The 21879-nt window shown below is 45.6% G+C and overlaps 2 protein-coding genes across 2 annotated transcripts; both read left to right on the top strand.

Annotated features, from left to right (window-relative positions):
* The first annotated feature begins 10230 nt into the window (after window positions 1–10230).
* Window positions 10231–13916, top strand: dmrt3a (doublesex and mab-3 related transcription factor 3a). The gene is made up of 2 exons (XM_063195561.1): window positions 10231–10703; window positions 12440–13916. Exons 1-2 carry the CDS (start codon window positions 10250–10252, stop codon window positions 13618–13620), a joined length of 1635 nt encoding a protein of 544 aa, XP_063051631.1. The 5' UTR covers window positions 10231–10249; the 3' UTR covers window positions 13621–13916.
* Window positions 13917–17758: 3842 nt separating this feature from the next.
* dmrt2a (doublesex and mab-3 related transcription factor 2a) lies at window positions 17759–21274 on the top strand. The gene is made up of 4 exons (XM_063194547.1): window positions 17759–17898; window positions 18124–18534; window positions 18995–19097; window positions 19608–21274. The coding sequence occupies exons 2-4, from the start codon at window positions 18187–18189 to the stop codon at window positions 21002–21004; spliced, it is 1848 nt and encodes a 615-aa protein (XP_063050617.1). The 5' UTR covers window positions 17759–17898; window positions 18124–18186; the 3' UTR covers window positions 21005–21274.
* Window positions 21275–21879: the final 605 nt, after the last annotated feature.

The raw sequence follows: 21879 nt of genomic DNA, 5'->3' as shown, positions 1-21879 counted from the left end.
ATATTCAAATGGTATGAGATGTTCTAAGTGAGATTTGGCAAAAAAAAGCTGCTTCTGAATAACCTGAAATGTAGCTACATATCTGTAGAGTGCATTGTGACAGTGTTGCAGCAGATTCCAACAGGAAACATTTTTTTTTCTGAGTGATCTCCGGTCAGTGTGCATTCTTACACCAAAGCTGGATCTGTTTGCACCCTTATGTTTAACTTTTGTTGTGACTTTTTACCTGTTTTAATTTAAGGTATTTGGGCTTTACCGAAGTAAGACATCATCATCCCATTTAAATAGAAAATATACTGCCTATACAAATAGTGCAACATACCAAATACATAGTCAGACGCTTGAGGATTAACCTTGTGAAATATTTGATTAACAATATATATATATATGTTTTTAACTGTGTCAAGAGGGCGAAGTGAGGTCAGGCAACTTATTTGAAAATGTACCTCAGCATTGCATTGATATTTGTGTTGTGGCTTGCTCATACATACACTATACTAGGTGTCTGGCATTGTCACTGAGAGGAGTATATAGTGGGCAAGAGTGAGAGTGGTGTTTGTTTCTCACATGCAGAGCCGCCTGTGGGTGTGTCTGAGGCCACAGAGGCGTCTCGGCCCAGGCCGGCCCATCCCAATGCCCTGGCTGCCGTGCCGCCGCCACCCAGGCCCGTTGCGTTAAGGTACGCAATGTAGGCAGTTGCCTAGGGCCCCCGAGTAGGTGGGGCCCCCAAGGACGACAGGTTATGTACCCAACAGCAATGACGATTTTAAATAGCTTCATAATATGGCACCGTCGCCTGTATGAAGGGCTCTGCTGCGAGGGAAGCGACAGCGCCTCCCTGCTCGAGGGGGCCCCCTTCCAATAGGTTTGCATCAGCGACAACGTGAAAATGTCAATTGCCGAACAGCGAGCGCATCGACAATATAGTCAAAGTACCCCCATCTGGAGGGCCCCCCCCCTTCCAATTGGTTCAAGCATCATATTCCACGCAAATACAAACTGAAAATGGAGCGACACAATCTCTCTCACTGGATGGTACGCAGACGCCAGTTTACATTACATTTTTGGAGACAGATGCTTTTATAATAAAAGGTAATCTTGAAGACGACACATTAGGCTACTCTCTGTACTGCTGCCAAACCACCAGACTGTCCCAGGCCAGTTGACATCGCACCTACCGCACAGACAGCGAGATGCTTCATTTACAGTTTACATATGTTTTCAAAAACATCCACGTGCTGTAAGCACTGCAAACGTCGATTGTTCAATAACGCACATTTTTTCGACACGGAACTGTTTTGGATGTGGACAAACGCAAGAAGAAACGAATGAACAATGTAATGCCTATCGGATAACAGGAGTCACAAGTGCGATGAGTGGGATAGCTAAATTGTAGCACAATAGTCCCTTTCTTGCTATTACTATATGTTGGGTTACACTTTGGAATTTGGGACCATGATTGTGGAAACGTGTGGATTACAGTTAGAGGTTGGGATACATTCTGCGGTCAAGACAACGCAAGGTAAGGACACCGGGATATTGGTCCCTATAACACAGTTGTCAACCGCGGAGGTTGTTCAGTGATCCTTGGTCGCTGCCTATTCGTGTTTGCTGCGGTACTACTAATAACACAAACATTTGGATTGTATTTTCAAGTGCGTGATGGATGCAATACGAAAAAAATAGGCTATATAGTCGGGGAGACCCCCCTTGGCTTGGTTACAGAATTCTGGCTTACCAATATAACATCCCCCCAACCCCACTGTGCCTGCTCATTCGTTTCTCAGCCTTGAGTTTCTGAACTGTAGGCTACGCCTATTGTTTTACGAGTCAATATTTCGTTTTGCACAAATGGAGCACCCTCGGTTAGATTCTCAAAGTGGTTGGAAAGATTAGACCATTCTTTATTTGTGATTGGCAATGCAGATCATGATTTTCGTGGTAGGGTAAAAAAAAAACCTGATTGGGCCATATAGGCCTACTGTCATTTGAGATGAGCCTACTGAATGGAATGGACTATATTTTCCCAGGTCTTTCTTCATAAAGTTTCATAAAATGAACTGGAGGGACTAGTTATCATAATACCTAGATTGCATTTCCTCACCGAAAAAATGCTGGTGTATGCGTGCTCTTAATGCATTCATTGCCCTTCATGCATGTGTTGCCTTGCATAGCCACAACACTGTCTAAGGTGACTTTTTTGTTTCATTATGTTTCCATGTGACATGATGATGTATTGGTAGGCTACAGTATGTGACAATGACCAAAAATCCAAAAATGGTCTGGCCCATCCGAAACAGAAATTCTGGCGCCGTGGCTGCCCCGTCAGGAGCCCAACCCCCCCCCCCCCAGGGCCCCGACAACCCCTTTGCCTAGGGCCCCCAAAATCCTAGAAACGGGCCTGCCGCCACCACCACAGAGAAATTAGCTGGACATTTCACAGGACAGATGTCCTGCAATTACTCACTCCTGGCAAGCCCATTGGCTGCCTGTCAGAGCAGTCAATGGCGGGAACGCCCACCCACATCTGAATGGGAGAATTATTCACTGGACACATTCGATATTTATTTACACTTGATTGTGCGGGAGAGGAGTGTCGCTCCCTGGGGAACCTGTAAATCTTCTCAGGCCTCAAACTTCAGTCTCTCAGTGGCTGACAGGCAGCTCATGAGTGACATCATTAACTTCAAATATGTCTTTAAGTTGCCTTTAAATGTGGTAGCAGAATTATACTTCCACCATGAGGTGCTCGGAGGTCTATTTTTATTTGAGGAAATGTCTCTGTTAGAATCATTTAGGGGTCCATGCAGCTGCTAGAACCTTCTTGAAATGTGTATGCCCTCTTGTGCACATTTTGGCCTAACATTTAATAGAAGCAGGGCTCTAAATTAACGCACGCCAACACGCCAAATGCGGGTGAAAAATCATTTTGGCTGGTAGAAAAAATCATCCACTAGCCAAATTGGCCGGTAGCGCGCGCCCGACTGAACGCTTAACAGCTGCCCGCACAGATCTGTAGCTGCCGTCTGATGAACGTTAAAACGTCGCCTACATTACCCATGAACATTAGTCCTACCCAGAGCCATCTAATAACAGAGTTGCGCAAACCGGGGACCAGGAAGTCGGTTGGTGATGTGATTCGCGTAGATTAAAATGTTTCTTAACAGTAAACTTCTGTTCGTTGGAAACTAACACAGAACCATCACATACCAAACAAAGATTAAGTACAAACAAATTACATTACCTTTACCACATTTTCTGTGTTCTACCGCCACCTCCTGGAACTAAGTAACTTCTAATAGAACTAAAGTCAATGGGGATTTCCATGTTAACGCTCCTTGAGGCTCCATGAGAGCCGCCATTGCTGTGGAAAGATTGGTCCATAGAGGTCTATGGGAGTGGCGTAACTCTGATATTAGATGGCTCTGGTCCTACCGTCATGATGTAGCCCACACCCATTGGCTGACTGTTAATCGCAATAAGGCAGCCTCACATCCATTGGCTGCGTGTTTGATACCCGCGCGCTGTTACTACCCAGGTAGCAAAGTTTATCTGGCCCATTGTTGGCCCGATCCTTTTTTCGCGAGTGATAACAGTTGGCCCGATTTTGGCTTTGTCCGCGGCCCAATAATGGTCCTACTACCGTATGCCGACAGTGTCGGCTCAGTGTTGGCTCAGTTACTGCATGAGACTGACAGTTATTTTCAGTGTTGGCAGAGTGTTGGCTCAGTTACTGCATGAAGTGACAGTTATTTTCAGTGTTCTATGAAGTGTTGGCGGAGTCAGGCGCGGTTCTTGCATAGAGGCGTTGCTAGGCAACCGCCTTAGGCCCCGCCTTAGCCCCCCAAATTTAGGGGCCCCATCTGACTGGGAGCGGAACATTTCACATAGTAATTGGGGCCCCTTTGGACAGTAATTCACAAATAAATGGTAATTTTCATAAATAATGAATTTTGTATGTTTAAATTGGAAATAAGAGCAACACAATACATTACAAACAAATACAGATCCCGTGCACACCCCTCTCTTTCGTGTTAAAATGGAATATTCCATCCATGCATGCCATGTGCGCGAGACGAGTTCCAAAACATTCGCTACGTTCCCACACAACATGCCTGCGCATATCTGCACAGCTCAAATGCGCACAATGCGTAATTACGGCGCATTCGGAAGGCACTGTGAGTGCGCATTGCTGCCCATATATGCGCAGTGGGTCCCTCCGCGAACGCGCTGAAGACGGAAGCGACTCAAGCGAGGTGACTGACATTTCTAGGTGGTGAGCAGACATGCGAGTTTTGTGCTTTCCTGAATATGGATAACACTGTGCGTAAATGTTTTAAAACTCCAACATCGGTAACTTTGGATAACCCACGACATGACATGTTAGAAGCCTGGACTATCTCCGTGGATCGGACAGCGACAAGGAAACGGTGCCCTACACTGTAGCACTAGCAGGTCAACTACTGTGGCTATCCCCACTGATGGATCTGTGAATGGCCGCGGCACTGATAACCCCAAGTTTTGTTGAATGAATACCTCGTGAGATATTTTGTTTCAAAAAGGCGTTACTTTTCCTCTAGATGTGAACTGGAATTGGCTTGAGTAAGTTATTCCATTGAAAAGGACGCAGCCTTTAAGCGCTTGCAGACGGTGCATCGGTTACTGTATCATCAGACAACCTTCTCAATCTCTCTGAAATGATTTCAGAAACATGCTGTCGAAATTTGGAAAGGCTTAAACAAGCATGCAGCTTTCAAGGAACATTCTGTAACTTGATGCGATGTGGCGAGATTTAGAACATCGCAGAATTAGCTGACATGTCAGCCATAGCTCCAGTAGATATGCTGGAGTTTTTAATAATGAACTGCGTTACGTGGCGATATTGCTGGCTAGTTCTGGATGCTAACAGGAGGTGATGTGGAAGTTCAGCCTGGAGAAACGCCGACGTGATTGACAAAAGACAGCGCACTCTACTCATAGTAAGTCACATTGATTGTGTGTGTGTGTGTGTGCGCACGCTTGTGTGTGTGATGGCAATTGGAACTATTGCTACTACTATGCCTCAGTTGGTTGGTTTGGAATTCACCCGCCGTGGTGTTTTGTTTTGTAGCCAATTCAGTTTGAGATGCTTGCTGCTCGCCGTCCAATACGTCATGTGCACACGCAGTTGGTGGTGTGGCGGTGGTGGCATTTGGGCAAAATGATACACTGCAATCTTACTGTCTATTTTTATGTGTGTCTGTGAGGGAGCGACTGCTACCTCTCTGTCAAGGATGTGTGCATAACGAGCGGCGTGGAGATGATGAGGCACGAAGTCGGAAGTATCAAAAATAATTAGGCCTTTTTATTTACCTTTTCACCAGACATTAGAAAATAAATGTGCACGTGGGCATCAAAACACATGGACAGGACACTTCTGGCAAACAAAATACGACAGTCTTCAAAATTACTTCTGCAGCATCAAAGTCTAACAGCACAACGCTCTGCTTACACCGATATGCAGCAGTTTTACGCGAAGCCACCTCCTACTGGTTACCAGGTGCTTCTCAATCAAAATCGCTCACATGAAGGATTTGACTACGGCTTAAATACACCCATTTCCTAGGGCCAGCCAATTATTCACTAATTCAATTACTCACTCAACGCTGCATGACTAGACTAGCCTACGCGATTGGTCTCACAATTCCTTCCGACCATCGCCAAAAAAACAGCCAGTTTAAACACAATACTCAAAACATAACCACATAGAACGCAGATTGCCCAAGTACACATTCATAATCGTCACAAATAATAAACATGACAAAATCCCCACACATTTCCCCTCCCAAAAGTCACTGATGGAATCCTGCCATTGACGGTGCGCGCCTCCGCCCATGGCCATGACAATGTTCGGAGAAAGTGTTTCATTGCGAGCGCAGGTGTGCGAGTGTGCGCGTGTACGAGTGTGTGCGCGTGTATTTTCGCTCGCCAAAGTCCCGACAGATGTTCATAAATACACTGTTCGTGAGTTTTAAAAATAGGTTAACTTAGCCAGTGAGAAGGGGGAGGGAAACTTCACCTTCTCACAGTGTCGTTGAACTTTGATCTGTGTTTGCCACTGCAATGGTCTGGGTAGAGAGAGAGAGAGAGAGAGAGAGAGAGAGAGAGAGAGAGAGAGAGAGAGAGAGAGGGAGAGAGAGAGAGAGAGAGAGAGAGAGAGAGAGAGAGAGAGAGAGAGAGAGAGAAGGCTTTGCCCATGTGTAATTGATTGATGTGCATGTGAAGATTGCAATGTTGAATATGTCAACATTGAATGCTGTCTAAATGTCTAAAGCAAAACTTGGCCCAAGCACATTATGTTCAAGAGGTCTTCTGACTGTTGTAGAGAGCTTAGTTTTTGAATTGTGTATCTGTGATACAGAAGATGCTGTGAGCTAAGCATCTCTAAGCAAGCCTATTAGGCTATTATTATTATTTTTCAAGGGGGGGGGGTACACACTTGGGTGGGCCGGTGGGCCGGTGGGCCGATGGGCCCCCTAGCTAACTTCGCCTTAGGCCCCCAAATTGCTAAGTCCGCCACTGGGGGGAGTCACGGTAACCAGTGTTCCAGCCGAGCCGACTCTCAGCCGACAGTGCCGACATTCTGCCAAGATCAGGCCGACTGTTCTTAACGGTTTTTGCTACCTGGGTAGTGTTGATAAAATATGTTCAATGAGCGGACTAGCGCGGATTACTTTGGTTTTGAAGGTTTTGGTCAGATGAAAAATAATGTGGCAGTGGTTAAAGCACGGTTATGTGTCGATGAATGCAAGTAATAGCAGAGTAACTGTTGTGACGGTGAAATAGAGAATTGGTGGAGCGAAAACGGCGTGAGGAGTGGAGGGACAGGACAGCTGATTGTCAAAACAGTGTCGTTGCCGTCAGAAGCCGTCTGATATTTGCGAGGTCCTCGCAACTACAAACGATGGAGTTGTCGTTTCCTAATAACGCCCACGCCATCGCAAAGACCCTGCACGAGTTTGACATGGATATACGAGTAAGTGAAAAAAAGATAACAAAAACTAGCGAAGAAAGTAACAAAGTAGGCTAAGCATGGTGTCCGTGGTGTTATTGGATATCTAGTTGACATAGCGTAACGGTAATTGTCATTCCAAGCGCATCGTAAATAAAGCTAATATTAATTTGACCTGGAGGAACTTGAAGGTGTCACGCAGCAGCAGCATAAACACACAATGCAGACATCATTCACGCACTGTGTAGGTGTGTGTGTGTGTGTGCGCGCGCGCGGGGGTGTCTCCTGTCCTCCTCTCCGTCTCCTTCTCCTCCATCTCTTTTCCCCTTCACCTGTCTTCTGTTAGCCTAGAAATCTAGACGCCCCTAGCGACCGAAGTGATGCTGTGTAGGGGATATGTGGTTTTGCAGTGTTTGGTTGTGTGTGTGTTTATAGTGTATGTTGAAAGTCTGGTATGTGTGTGACATTAGTGTTGAAGGCATGCTGTGTTTGTGTGAGTTGTAGGCCTATACTGTATGAGGTTTGGGTGATGGTGTGTGAGGTAATAGGCTAGTGTTTGGCTGTCTGTGCAGTATATGGAAATGGAATGAAAAATAATATTGAGTATAATATTTATATTGTTTATCTGTGTTGAGGACATAGCCTAGTTTAATAAAATAATTAAAAGCAACATAATTAACGCATGGTTTATTTTGGTGAGAAAAAAATGGCTAGTTGACCTTCCATTTGGCTAGTAAGAAAAAATGTCTACTAGCCAAATTGGCTGGTGGTGGAAAAAGTTAATTTAGAGCCCTGAATAGAAGATATATCAAATTAAATGTAACCTATTTATTTATTTATTTAGTATTTATTTAGGCAATAACATAGGCTATATGTTTTCAATTAAATAACTAATCACAAAAGAATTGGATGAACAGAACTGTGCAGCCCAAATGAGTGACAGAGGGCAGTGGGATGCACTCGCTGAGGACAGGTCGTCTGTGTGTAGGCTTTAGTTTGAGTCAGTCACTCGTTTATGGGTACTTGATTCTCAGGGCTGGGACGTTTATGGCCAGTGTGCTGTCCTTCAAAGTAAAACAGTTCTGGTGTCCCCTACAGATAAACCACCGACCGATGCTGATGGTTTTCGCTCCTGTACTTCTGCGCTCAATGTCAATCATAAATGGCCTCCCTTATCGCCATTTACCCCCCGAAATGGAATTTGAGTTGTATTCTGTGCTCGGATTGTTTAACTTACCCTATAGAAGCACATAGGCTAGCCTTGCTCATATTTTTCTGCCCACATAGTATTTGAAAATCCCTTGGTCTGGGTAGGCCTATGTGTTTTTACCTTTCAAGGTTGTTTGTCTTATTTAAACTAATTTATCATTATCTTTGAAAATCAGACAAAAACATGCATGTCCATAGTGTGTACAAATTTGAATCGAATTCGTTCTCAAAATGTGTCATTTGATCACTATTCATATGGAGCTGCTGAGGGTTGACCTTCTACGCATGTGCAGCAGAACTAATGATTATAAAATTACAGCATGTTCTGTAGGTCAAAGATGCGGTCTTCTAAACACCTGAAAAATTATTTCTTATTTGAGAACAGCACTAGGTGCTTTAGAAAATGATCAATTTAAGCGCACACATTAAATAGAACATTAAAATAGTTGCCTGCATTAAAATGTAGGCCCACACATATTTTGCACGTCTGTACAAAACTCATAATAGTTTATGGAGTAGTGCATGTCTGTGCAGACCACAGAGTCATAAAAATGTATTGCATAAATAGTTTGGGGAAAAAATGTAACCTTTTGAACGGTTTATAGTAGGGGCCTAACTGTATTGCGTTCGAATAGGAAATTCGGCCTGTCCAAAATAAAGTACTCGGCCTAACGTCTTTTTTTCTGCGAATTTCCACAATTCGAGCCCATTGGTCGTCTTTCTTGACTGTCACCTTTCGTGTGGAGCAAACATTTTATGCATGTGTTTTATGTCCACTAGCAGCACTGACATAAAAGTATAAATAATTTTATTGTGCGTTGCTTCTGTACACCTCCGCGGTGCCCTCCCACTCCCAGTAGCAGCAAATCTACTCGCCCTGCACTAACTGCGAACGCATTATAGTCACCTTGAAATTTCCTCTGCTATTTTCCAATTAAAAGCTTAATAGCCCTGGAAACCGAGTTCATGTGGTGAAGTTTACCGTGGCCTCTAGTTCCCAAAGCCGCTCTGCTGGGATCCCATTATGTGCTTGAATAAACCCTTTTTACGCGCAAGAAATGGGACTCCGGGGTGTCCGGTGTTGTGTTTCAATGGGCTCTCTATGACAAGAGGACGTCGCAGCATCCGAAATATTGTTTGCATTCAAATACACACCAGCACAACATGCCATATGTTTAAAAGTTTTTTCCTCTTTTTATTTGTTTTGCTTTGCTTGGACTCGTATAATTGTGCAGTATTCGGTTAATGGGCTGTACGATTATTGGAGGTAATGATGAGTATAGGGAATTTGCACATCTCGTGTTGCCATCTAATAAATGTGGTAAAAATTCAAAAACGTAGAAAAAGTTCCCCACGACTCTCCTGAGACGAGCACCCCAAATCAATTAGGTGTAGGCCTAATGGTGTTCAGTCTGTATAGGCCAGTCACTGACTTCAAAATTCCTTCGTGGGAATAAGTTAAGCGCATATTGAAATGCAAAGTGCCGAGTTGGGCTATTTAGCTGCGGTTTAATTTTTGTTCACAGCATGTGCCAAAACCAAACCAGCCTTTACCTGGCTGGGGCTTTCACCTTCATGAAAAGATCAGGCATCATGTCAATCAAGAGCGCATTCTTTAGCAAACTCCAGTCTGGGGACGTTTAAACGGACTCTTTGAGGTTTGGGAATATTGCAAGACTAAAAGGACAATTGGTGCCAATAAAAACGCGCAGGACAAATTCCTGAAAAGCAAATATCTGTCGTGTTTAAAGTTTTCTGCTCATTCTTTGGAAATATCGTATGCGTAATCTGTGCAAGGACTGTGGTGGCGATGGTACCCAAGGGGGCTTTTGCCGGGAGATTGACAGTGATGCGAGAGATAGCGTTGAGTTACTCGGCTCCATTAAAGCGTGTCAGATCGCCTGATGTACGTCTTTATTGGCAGGGGGAAAGGTGGATCCTCATCTTGGAGTCAAAGTCAACACCTCTTATCACGAGTGTAGCGAGCAGCAGTGGGCTTGATCTCTGTGCTGCGTGCGTGCTGACAACACTGCCCCTGCGCCTTATCAGATGCACTTGCGCCACTGCCACACCGGGGGAACGAGAGCTCGCCTCTGTGACTCGTGGAAAATGAATGGCTACGGCTCGCCCTACCTCTACATGGGGGGCCCGGTGTCGCAGCCCCGCGCGCCCCTTCAGAGGACGCCCAAGTGCGCTCGCTGCCGCAACCACGGCGTGCTCTCCTGGCTCAAGGGACACAAGCGCTACTGCCGCTTCAAGGACTGTACCTGCGAGAAATGCATCCTGATCATCGAGAGGCAGCGAGTGATGGCGGCGCAGGTGGCCCTCCGCAGGCAGCAGGCGAACGAGAGTTTGGAAAGCCTCATCCCGGAGTCTCTGCGCGTGCTGCCTGGCATGGCCGTGGCCGGAGGAGGAGGAGAGGGTAACCAGGGTGCTACCGCGCGCACCGGAGAAATAGACCTCAGGTGGGGCAGCGACCCGGGGGCAACACATCCACCTAAAGGTAAGATTTGCCCTCTTTTCAGGCGTATTTCATTGAACTTCTGTGTGGACATAAACGATCTACAATTTTGTGTAAAATTACTGTGCAATTGGAAATTATTGATATGACTTTATGCTATCTAGGATAATCCCAAAAGCTACGTGCATAGCGTTTTATTTGAAGTGTATGTAATACTGTAGATATGTATACTATTACTATTGTGATTAATTTGTTGGATATTCTAGTACGGGGAGGTTAAGCTTTTCATGATTTTCTTCACGAACATAGCTATCCTATTTTGCCTGATACACGTATAGCATCAACAACAACAATAATAATGATAATAATAATAATAATAATGACAATAATAATAATCATAATTTAACAAAGACTTAGGTCCTACATATTGCTTATTGACTGCAGTACAATATAGATAATTTGATGCTTTACACGTGATTCAAAACTCTTAAAATATTAGCTGGGAAATGCCATGAACCCAGCTTTTTCATGAACATGCGTTTTACATGTGGTAAATAGATGGTCTTGTTGTTCATTTTTATTACTGAGCATTTTTTAATAACCCAGGGTACGTTCATTTTATTCATGAAAAGACAGTGATGGGTTGGTAGGCCGCACAAAGATAAATAAATAATAATAACATTATAATTGGCAACCTCTGTATTTGTACAGCCGCAGTCTTTAATTGAGTATAGGCTGTTCTGCACAAACTCATTGAAATAGCATTCATCACAGGCTCTGCGTAAACCACATTCAATAGCCACATTTTGGGAGGGGTCAGAGTCGAGTGAAATGTAACTGTGGAGCAGCCAGTCTGTTTACAAACTGAGGAGGGAATGGGGTCGATAGCATATTGGTCCATGGCAGCTCAGTCAGCTTATGGTATTAACAACTCTTTCTTTTTTTACTGAAGCCAGAGGATAGGACTTGACATGTGGGGCCTTTGGAGAACAATATCAAGAGTGTGGCTTTTCTCCGTAAACCATGTCAGGGGATTCACTCAAATTCAGGAGTGTGAATGTTCATGTAGCTGTCAGTGAAGAAACAAAATAAGACCTGAAATATTCATTAATATTCGTGGCTTAGAGCTGCAAAGTAAGTTACCACCATTATTTTGTTTTAGACACAATTGGAATAGAAATTTGCCATTTAAACCATTATAAATTTCCCCATTCCCATAGTCTCCATTATATTTTTTTTACAGAATGTAATAGGTGTTCATAGGTGTAAGACTTCATTGTTTCCCTGGTGTGGACTATGTTATATATTAGTTACAACTGGAATGAAAAGTGCTCTTTCACCAATTCGGTCGAAATTGGTTGCTGTAGGTGAAATGATAAGAGCAGGCCTATATAATAATCATGGATAAGACCCTGGTGGCATGGTTTGGAAGGCTCTGACAGTACATTGCATTTGGCAGACGCTTTATAACCAAAGCCACTTTCAAAAGAGGACATAATCATAGCCAATATCGCTAGCAGATACAAAGTGCACAGGAAATATACATTACATTACATTGCATTTGGTAAACACTTTATAACCAAAGCTACTTACAATCAAGGACACAATCATAGCCTACATAACTAGTAGGTAGTGCAGATGCTAAGTAGTGTTATTTTTTTAAATTATTATTATTTTGTTGTTGTTTTTATGTACATTAACACAGGGTGAAGTAGTGTGTACACACTGTCACACACACATCCACATACTCAGTAACATCCTGTTGTGTTCCCCCTCAGACCTGAGTGACGACATGTCAGGGGATCAGTCGGCAGGGGAGAACGGCAGCACCGCCAGCGACAAGGAGCAGGACCGCGCCAGCTCCCCGGACGAGCCCAAATCCGGCTCCTGCTACAGCCCAGACCCGCCCGAGTCCGCCCCGCAGCCCGAGGAGAGGAGCCCTTACTCCCTGCAGAAGCTGGGCAGCGGCGAGCCGGCCGAGCCCAGCAAGGCGGACAGGGACAGGGACAGCCCCCGCTACGGCACAGGGGCCGGCGGTACTGCTGCCGAGCAGAGCCTGCTGATCGAGGGCCTGTCGGGCTCCGTGTCCCTGCCCTTCAACCTGCGCGCCAACCGGCCCCCGCTGGAGGTGCTGAAGAAGATCTTCCCGGCCCACAAGCCGGCCGTGCTGGAGCTGATCCTCAAGGGCTGCGGAGGCGACCTGGTGGGGGCCATCGAGGTGCTGCTGTCCAGCCGCTCCGCGCTCAAGCCGGACAAGGCCCATAGCCAGGCCGAGTCCCCTTCTCCCGGGGGAGGAGGAGAGGGGCCCCTGGTGCTGCCGTCTGGAGGGCCGCTGTTTGAGCACGCGCTGGGGCCCTACTCCTTCTCCTCCTCCTCTGCTGCGGCCGCCGCCGCTGCTGCCGCCGCTGTCTCCTCGGCCTCCTCCTCCTCCAAGTGGTCGGTGGGCTCGGCGTTCCGCGTGCCCGACTCGCTGCGCTTCTCCTCGGAGTCGGCGGCGGCGGCTGCGGCGGCGGGGGTGATGCCAGGCCACCTGGGGATGACCCTGCAGCACCCCTTCCCCCACCACCAGGCGCCGCGCTACCCCCTCATGCTGCGCAACTCGCTGACGGGCCGCGCCACCCAGGCCGCCGCCGCCGGCGGACCCTTCATGCACAACGCGGACGTGACGCTGTGGAACACCATGACGCTGCAGCAGCAGTACCAGCTGCGCTCGCAGTACATCTCGCCCTTCGCCTCCGCCTCGCCTGCCACGGCCGCCGCCGCCGCCGGCCTCTTCCGCACCTCCCCCGTTCTCTCCTCCCCCTCGCCGTCCTCGCGGCCCTCCGACGAGGCGCACCGGCTGGCCTTGGCGGACGACGCCTGCCCCCCCAGCCTCCCCAAACAGACTCTCTACGCCGACGAGGACTATGACGAGAGGTCCGACTCCTCGGACTCCAGAATACTCAACTCCTCCACCTAGTTAGCGTGCACATCCCCTCCCAGAAAAGGTAACACACTGAACTTGAAGAGCACCCTACCCCACCCAATCCAATCCTCCCATCCATCGTTCCTCCTCACCCATCTCTGCTCTTCTTTGAGCCAAAGCTCCAGACTAGTAAATGCATAAAGGGTGTTGGTTGAATCATACACTATCCTTCACCCCCATACAAAAAGAGAAAAAAAACAATCAACACCACGAAATGAATATGACCAAAAAGTGAATGATATGGATTGTATTTGTTTGTTCAAATCTATATCTCTGGCAGTGCATGTGAATGGGTCTCCAAATGTAGAAATAATCAAATCATTATGCATGATATGAGTATGTCAAATAAAAACCCCTCACTCTACAATGCCTTTGAAATTTGTTTGTTTGTAGGGTCCAATATGAACACATTCTGTATTGGTTCGTGTAGAGATAAATGGAAAACTGCACTTACCTATTCAACATGTCCTGGTGATAATGGTGTCATTTATAAAATGGGAGGCAGTCAATACCCGGGAAGAATATGTGCATCTAATACTGGTGGTCTTTAAATTGAGACAATTCAAACACCGACTTATGAAATGGTTGCTTCATTATTCTGAAACACGGGCTCTCACACAGGCAGGTCGTTCTGAAAACACATGCACGCAGTGGTTCAGAATTAATGACATTTCAAATAGTTACCTGTGTGACTCGAAATATGAGAAAATAGCTCCACCTAGTGTCCAGTGGCGACGGTTGCACAGCATGCTACCTACCAGACATTTCACCCACACACTAATTCTGCCCTCTGCCTCTGGAGCTGTCAATGTCATTACTTACAGTACATACATACACACAACAGGTGCTTCATATTAGATCTATTGTATTATTCTTTTAAAAAGAGGGCTGTATTATACTGTTATTAAATTAGTTGTTTTGAAAAAAAGGAAAACTCAACACCTTCTTAAAGCGTCTAGATTACTAGATTACTTGTATATTTTAAAACAAAAACGTGTTAAAGGATAATTTATCGGATACATTGCATCGTCTAAAAATATGTGTTACAATGTACATTGTGGCCTGACCACAGATAGATGACACATCTTGTCGAACCTGGCCAGGCGTCAGGGCAGATTTTGAGTGGGGATTGTGTTGCCACCGTGTGGTAAGGGAGGGAAGTATCCAAGAAATGTCGTTTTCCTCCATAGTATTCCGCTACAGATGCTTTGAATTAGATACAAAATGTCTGCACGTTATTTTCATTCTACAGATGATGTAGTCATCATTTTAACCCTAGCCTGAAAAGTATTACAGTGTTTGACTGAGCCATTTTAAAACTGTTGCTATACATGTTGTTATAGTATTAGTGTTATTATTATAATTGTTATTATTATTATTATTACTACTACTACTACTTCTACTACTGCTATTGCTATTAGTAGCCTAATATTATTGACCAATATTACTAGTAGAAAGTATTGTAATGATTTTTATGATGACGTTTCGTATAGGCTACTATTTTGCCCAAGATAAACAAAAACTATTTGTCATGTGGTTACTTTCCAAAGGAAGTGCAGGTGTGACAGTTTCTTTAGGCACCCAGCAGTGTTTGCGTATCCAAAAGCAAGCTTCTGCAGGGAACATTTGAATGCCCTCTGCTATGTCAACAACCCATGCTGTTCTCGCGCCCATCAAATGACGAGACAAATTACGGCTGCTTTAGCATTCAACAGCAGAATGCACGTGTTGCCAATCCATCACGCGTCTTCAATGCTAATTAACATAACAGGGCCGCAGTAATTCCACAGATCTTCGCCGACTGCGCGCGGATCACGTTACGTTTTACTGCCAGTCACCTATGACAGGGGACACCATGCGAACCAAACCAGAAGCATGGCTGTGCATTGTTTTTGCAACTTAAATAAATTCCAAGCAGGCCTCATCCCATGCCTGGGAAGTCGTTACCGCGGTGCCCGTATAACGCGCAAAGTAGCCTAGTGAACAATTATAGGCCCACCCAAGGAATTTCAGTCAACATTCAAACTCAGTGCGTTATAGTCTTAACACCGACTTCTTCATCATTCAAAATAGTTTGCTATTAATGCCAGGCGTCTGTGCGCATAACCTCTGCGGGAGATTTGTCTTTTTATCGCATTGTTTAGCTGATTTCCTCTCAATGAAGATGCGCGTTTTCTTCGGTTTGGCAATTCGACCTGTTTAGGGCAGCGGGATAACGGTCTCAGATCAAAGCATTCTTGAAGCTATAGGGAAACAGCACCCAGGGTAGCAGTTTGGTTAGCTGTCCGTAACCTTGCTAATAAATTTAAGAGGAAGACCGGGTGGGTGACGAAGCTGCACCTGCACGGCTGACATCTTCACCACATGTGCGTGGAACTCCAGGCAGGCAAGCTGCAGGTCCTCTTTTGCCGACTGCCTGCCCCCAAGCAAGCCGCAGAGCGCACGCATAAGCAAGGTCCCCCTAGCAGCACAGCAAAGCTCTTCTATATTCTCTGGAGCAGAATTCATTTCACTTTTCACTATTATGATGACAAGTGACGAGAGTGGTGTTGTTTTAAATCAATGCGTCTATCCTTAAATGTTGTGAAAATGACTTTTTTTCCGTCGCAGTTCTAGCCTCTGTGATGACAGTTCTTAGTTTCTTGCAGCTTTTTACAGTCATATGCATCCTATAGGCTGTGTATTGTAGCTGCACATATATTCAAAACAATAGTTTATGATTTTCTCTCTGTCATGTCGCGTGTGGATAGGCTTCAATGTGCAATACAGTTTTTCATAATGTCATATAAAAATGTCGATTCCCCATTTACATTACGCATGCATTTTTTCTGACTAGATGTGTCTTTTGCATTGTCACAAATAATAATAATAATAATAATAATAATAATAGGCCTACATTTAGTATTTTCAATACAAGGGTATTTTCAAAACCCTTCCACCCCCAAATAATCTGTTTATTGAAATATTTTGTCCTCATTGACAACTAAACAACACTGTCATTAATTCTCTTTTGAATTAGTTGTATGCTTTTTCTTTCATGTAAGATACTGGTTGATTTTAGTTAATCATATGCACTTTATGATGTTTCTTTCACACCTTGCGTTGCACACCAATTGGTTGTTGTCCGTGAAAACTGAAATCCGCTTGAGATAGCCTAGTCCATTATATTTAAAAAGGGAAAAGTGAAATTGAATTGTGCAACTGCCGGGTGATAGAAGGTACGTTTGTTTAGTTGAAAATCACATAGGGTAGGGGCGAGAGAGTTTTGTTTGGTGTAGCAACTGTCCCGCATGCTGACTGGTTCATTTTTTTAACTGAATGTTTGGGACAACTTTCTCATCCTTTTATCTGACCACCAGCACGCTGGTTCGCAAATATTGATATAGGTCAAGCATGTTTAATGACCATCGGCCCACTCATTTTTTTAATAGAAAATAAAGAATGTGGCACAAGCTGTAGCCTAATACCAGATTTATAGATACCAAAACGTGGATATGATATCATATAGGCCTATATATTTTAAACAAATTGATGAATTTTAATTTGTCATATGATCATCACCATGTTGTAGGCTATAATGAAATTACGCATAAATTGCGCACATCCAATAAAACCTTTACAATGACAGGCAACGTGGATTTGATCAAATGTAATTTTGCATTTTTGTGTTTATTGACTGGAATGCATGGTTTATTTTCAAAACATCTTTATGTGATGGGACTATAATAATCTCCCAAGCTCTGATAGCGCCTTATCTCTTACAACTGATGGCCCCGCGATACCGTCATGTTTTCCGTCGTCATGCCTTGGAGCTTTCCAAAACATTATGCCGTTGTGGCTTCTTTTTTGTCTGTTCACCAAGGGGAGATTTTGCGCAAATTTAGTCGCTTATTCCCTCGTGTCATTGCTGTTAATTAATGACTTCCTGAGATTGTTTGATTTGTAACTTCACTCCATTAAGAAGTCAATTGAGGGAGAGCGCTCGGGCGCTGGCCAATAGCAGCGGGAGTCTGAAAAGGAGCCAATCACGGAGGAAGCCTGGGAGCGGAGCAAGAGGAGGCGCCTGATGCCCGAAGCCCAGAGAAAAGCCTTGATCACTATGAAGTGACAGCATTAGTAAATATGCGTCTGTGATCTCTGCGTGAGTGTCATTTGTGCCTTACTCGGAAAGATACATCGGCTTTATTCTAAACGAAGCTGAAAGCATTCAACGGTATCAGATTTTATAATCAACGAAGCAGGATCACTGTTGGACATTGTAAGGAAATCAAGGTAAGTGACTAACTTCTGATGCATCCTAGGTTATACAGTATTGTATACAGTGTTTTGAAACAAAAACTCAGCCAAGGCCTATGGGCTACATTTATTTTAGTATTTTTAAGAATTCCACTGGCACCGTGATGGTTTGTAACTTTAAGCTGCAGCTTCAAATAATTCAATGAATGATTGGAAAGCAAGAGCTGCTCTTTGTGACATTTTCGGTCTATTATCATACAGTTGCAGGCGGCAGAGGAGTCGCGCAAAGGATACCGCAGCCTGGCCGTTTCATCCTTTGACAACATGACGGACAACGCCGGAGCTGAATATGAAATTGACGTGGAAACGCTGGAGGCAGAGGGCGAGGATCACGCCGGATTCACCACTTTGTCAAGCGCCGGGGAGGACGACGTCGTCTCCAAAGACGATGAAAAATTAGGCCGTGCGAATCAGGGTGCCGGGGACCAGAGGAAGCTCAGCAGGACACCGAAGTGCGCTCGCTGCAGGAACCACGGAGTGGTGTCATGCCTGAAGGGCCACAAGCGCTTCTGTCGGTGGCGGGACTGTCAGTGCGCGAATTGCCTGCTCGTGGTGGAACGGCAGCGCGTGATGGCAGCTCAGGTGGCGCTCCGGCGACAGCAGGCGACAGAGGTGGGTGTCTGACTGTCTAACCTCTTTGTCTGAAATGTCAACCCACGCCGTCAGATCTCACACACTGATCTTTAACTAAGCCTATTGGTTTCCCCATAACTGTACAGAGTCTGATATTTTGCTGGCTTGCAGTTTTGTATTTACTGTTTAAAAAGTGATGATACTTGCAGATTGCCTCAACGAAATTTTAGCGTACTGTAGGCCCACAGACAAGGCTCTTGTCAGTTAAATATGTAGGCCATCACATACATTGGTTGGCCTATTTGTATAGACCAAATTGAAATAGTAGGGAATTTGTATTAGTATTATTAGTATTTTACAACAAATATATTGTAACTGATGCACGTGTGTATTTTATTGTAAATCAAATTTATTCCAGCGTTTGTGGGGGGAAATCCATGTTAATTTACAGCTTTAAATATGCCTAATTGCAATGTGTTTTTGCTCGTATTTATTTTAGGATAAAAAGGGTATCACGGGGAAACAGATCCCAGCAGAGAGACGCACTATTTATCAAAGACACATCCGGCCATCGACTATGCTGGCTAAAAGTATTCTTGAAGGTAAGAGATTGTGCCCGGCTGAAATATTGACTGCATGCATTGCGCACTGTGTGATTAATTACGATTGCCTTTTCAATATTCCTCCCTTAATCAATCACCTGTCGTTTTTTCCTGAGTCATCTATCCTTTCTTCCTTCCCTTGATCTAATATCTGCCCTCTTTCTCTTTCTCTTTCTCTTTCTCTCAGCTGTTCTTGGATTGCTTTCCTTTTCTCTTCCTGTCTGGATAACGCAGTAAGCGTCACCATAATGTAACATTGCACTGCATGCAATAATTTGCACAGCAGAAAAATATAAGCTGCTTTTTTTCTTTTCAATTTAGACATTTAAAATCACAGCCTTTAATACATTTTTATTTCTGACCAAATATTTAGTCTATTAAGTGTCTCTTCTCTGAAATACATAAAAATTGTATGCTATGCATGTGAGAGCTCTTTGAATATTGATGTGTCATTTTCCAACATCTCATCCTCATGATGCGTCATCTTCTTCTCCACCTCCACCCACCCAGGCTACAGGCCAGTCCAGTCTGACCCCTTCCTGGGCGGCGGGCCCTCCCTGCCCCCTCCGCTGAGCGACCGCATGCGTAAGCGCCGGGCCTTCGCCGACAAGGAGCTGGAGAGCATCATGCTGGAGCGCGAGTACAAGGAGCGCGAGCTGCTGGAGACGGGACAGGCCGCCTCGGCCGCCGCCGCCGCCGCCTCCCTCTTCCTGCCCGGCGGCATGGTGCACGCCGCGGAGTACAACTCCTACAAGACGGCCTTCTCCTCGGCCGCCGCCGCCGCCGCTGCAGCCGCCGAGTCCACGGCTCACCTCCCGCACCCTCCGCCCACCCCCAAGGACCTGTGCGGCTTCCTGCCCGGCTGCCTGGACTTGTCGTCGGTGCAGTACGCCGCCGGCCCCGCCAACGTGGAGCTCATCTCCTCCAACGTGAGCGTGGCCACCACCTACCGCCAGTACCCGCTCACGCCCCACTTCCTGGTGTGGCCCCGGGCAGGAGCCGGGGGAGGAGGAGGCGGCGGGGGTGTGGGTGGTGGTGGCGGTGGTGGTGGCATCGCTGGGGGTGTCGGTAGCGTCGGGGACACTCTCCTCTACCAGCAGTGCCTCCTGAACGCCACCGCCGTGCAGAACCTCAAGCCGGGCGCCGTGTGGGACCCCAAGATGATGTCGTCGTCCGAGAGCCACTCGCCCGAGCAGGACGCCGTGGCATCCAAGCTGGAGGGGTCGCGGGCGGCCTCGGAACTGGGAGACGGTCACCCAGGATCAGGAGCAGGATCAGGAGGAGAGAGCGGAGATGCCGCCCCCCAGCCCAACCTCACCCAGGGAGTCCACAGGGAGTGCTCGGCCTTCTCGCCCCCCAAGAGAGCCTACGGACAGGTCTACCCAGGCACGTCACCCCCACCAGCATCCCAACACCACCCACAGCACCACCACCGCCACCACCCACACCCACACCACCACCACCACCAGCACCATCACCACCACAACCCCCACGAGCACGTCCTCAACAAACTGAGCAAGCACAGTGCCAAGCATGTCCTCTCCATGAAGCTCAGCCCCTTCCACTCGCTCATCCAGCAGACGCTGAGCGAGAAAGCCAGCGGAGGTGGCGGCGGTGGGGGTGGCGGAGAGCTCCGGGGTCCCTGCTGCAAGGACCTCCTGGAGGAGGCCGCACGCAAGTACCGCGAGAACGCCACCGCCGCCCTCGCCATCACCGCCGCCGCTGCAGCCGCAGCCGCAGCTCAGGACGAGCACGCCGCCTTCAAAGCACACGAGAGACTCATGTCTAAAGACTTCATGGCCAAGCCAATAGGCACCACCAAGGTGTCGTCCAGCGAGTCGTTGTCCTTTTCCGTGGAGGCCATTCTGAAAAGGCCTTCGCCAGCACTTAACAGAACATCGCATTGAGGGCTCACTTAAAGAGGACGTGAAAAGTTGTTGTTGTCCGCATCACTTGATGGTTGCTTTCGTGTTTGACCTATCTAGTAACTATGCAACATAGTCCAGAGACTTATTTTGCTGTGGGATTTGTGACTGCTTTATGCCCGTAGATGCTGCAGCTCTTGTAGAACTTGTGTAAATATTTTGAAAAAACATAAAAAACTTATGCTATGGCAATATGTGCATGTTGCCCATCACTGTAACATTTAGAGTATTTAAATGTATTCACAATGTCAATAAACCCTTTTTTGTATATAAAGTCTTTGTTGTCTTTTAGTTTGGACTTTTCTGTAGACGTGCAGTAGTGATTTTTTGCTAATTCTTTATTTTGGATTTTTCAGTTTTATTTTAAATACTAGTTTTGGCTTGAAACTAATACATCACAAGTACAGAAAAATACATCCATTGACTTATCTGTGAAATCCTAAACAAATGAAACTGCAATAACTGGTGGCAAAACATACAGTAAAAAGATTTAATTGCATATATTTATGTATTTTATGCTCTACTTAGATTCCCAAACCATTTAGTATTTGATATACAATGTAGCTTAATTAATATGCCCAGTTCCTACGAACAATAATATAGCCATCCTTCTTAGACAATCTGTTCTACATCTTAAGAGTTTCTCCTTTTGCAGCAGATTTGCTTCTCACTCAATTTGGATTAAAAAAACAGCCGCATTCACACATATTACATTGTAACATCATTATGACGCAAGTAAACTGATTCATGTACTGTATGTATTCATGTATGTAGTCATGAATAATCACGTACGAAAGTTCAAAAGAAATCAAGGCTGAGGTTAAATTTTGGGGGAAAAAATAAGCCAAAAAGCAAAA

Source organism: Engraulis encrasicolus, chromosome 3 (assembly GCF_034702125.1).
Source record: "Engraulis encrasicolus isolate BLACKSEA-1 chromosome 3, IST_EnEncr_1.0, whole genome shotgun sequence".
In the NCBI taxonomy this organism is placed as follows: Eukaryota; Metazoa; Chordata; class Actinopteri; order Clupeiformes; family Engraulidae; genus Engraulis; species Engraulis encrasicolus.
The sequence above is the reverse complement of the archived record's forward strand: the minus strand, read 5'-3'. Positions and strand labels throughout refer to the sequence as shown.

Coding starts and splice junctions, on each gene's coding strand:
- dmrt3a (XM_063195561.1), top strand. CDS start 10,250: ATGCACTTGCGCCACTGCCACACCGGGGGAACGAGAGCTCGCCTCTGT. Junction 10,704..12,439: donor GGCAACACATCCACCTAAAG/GTAAGATTTGCC, acceptor GTTCCCCCTCAG/ACCTGAGTGACGACATGTCA.
- dmrt2a (XM_063194547.1), top strand. CDS start 18,187: ATGACGGACAACGCCGGAGCTGAATATGAAATTGACGTGGAAACGCTG. Junction 18,535..18,994: donor GGCGACAGCAGGCGACAGAG/GTGGGTGTCTGA, acceptor TATTTATTTTAG/GATAAAAAGGGTATCACGGG. Junction 19,098..19,607: donor GGCTAAAAGTATTCTTGAAG/GTAAGAGATTGT, acceptor CCACCCACCCAG/GCTACAGGCCAGTCCAGTCT.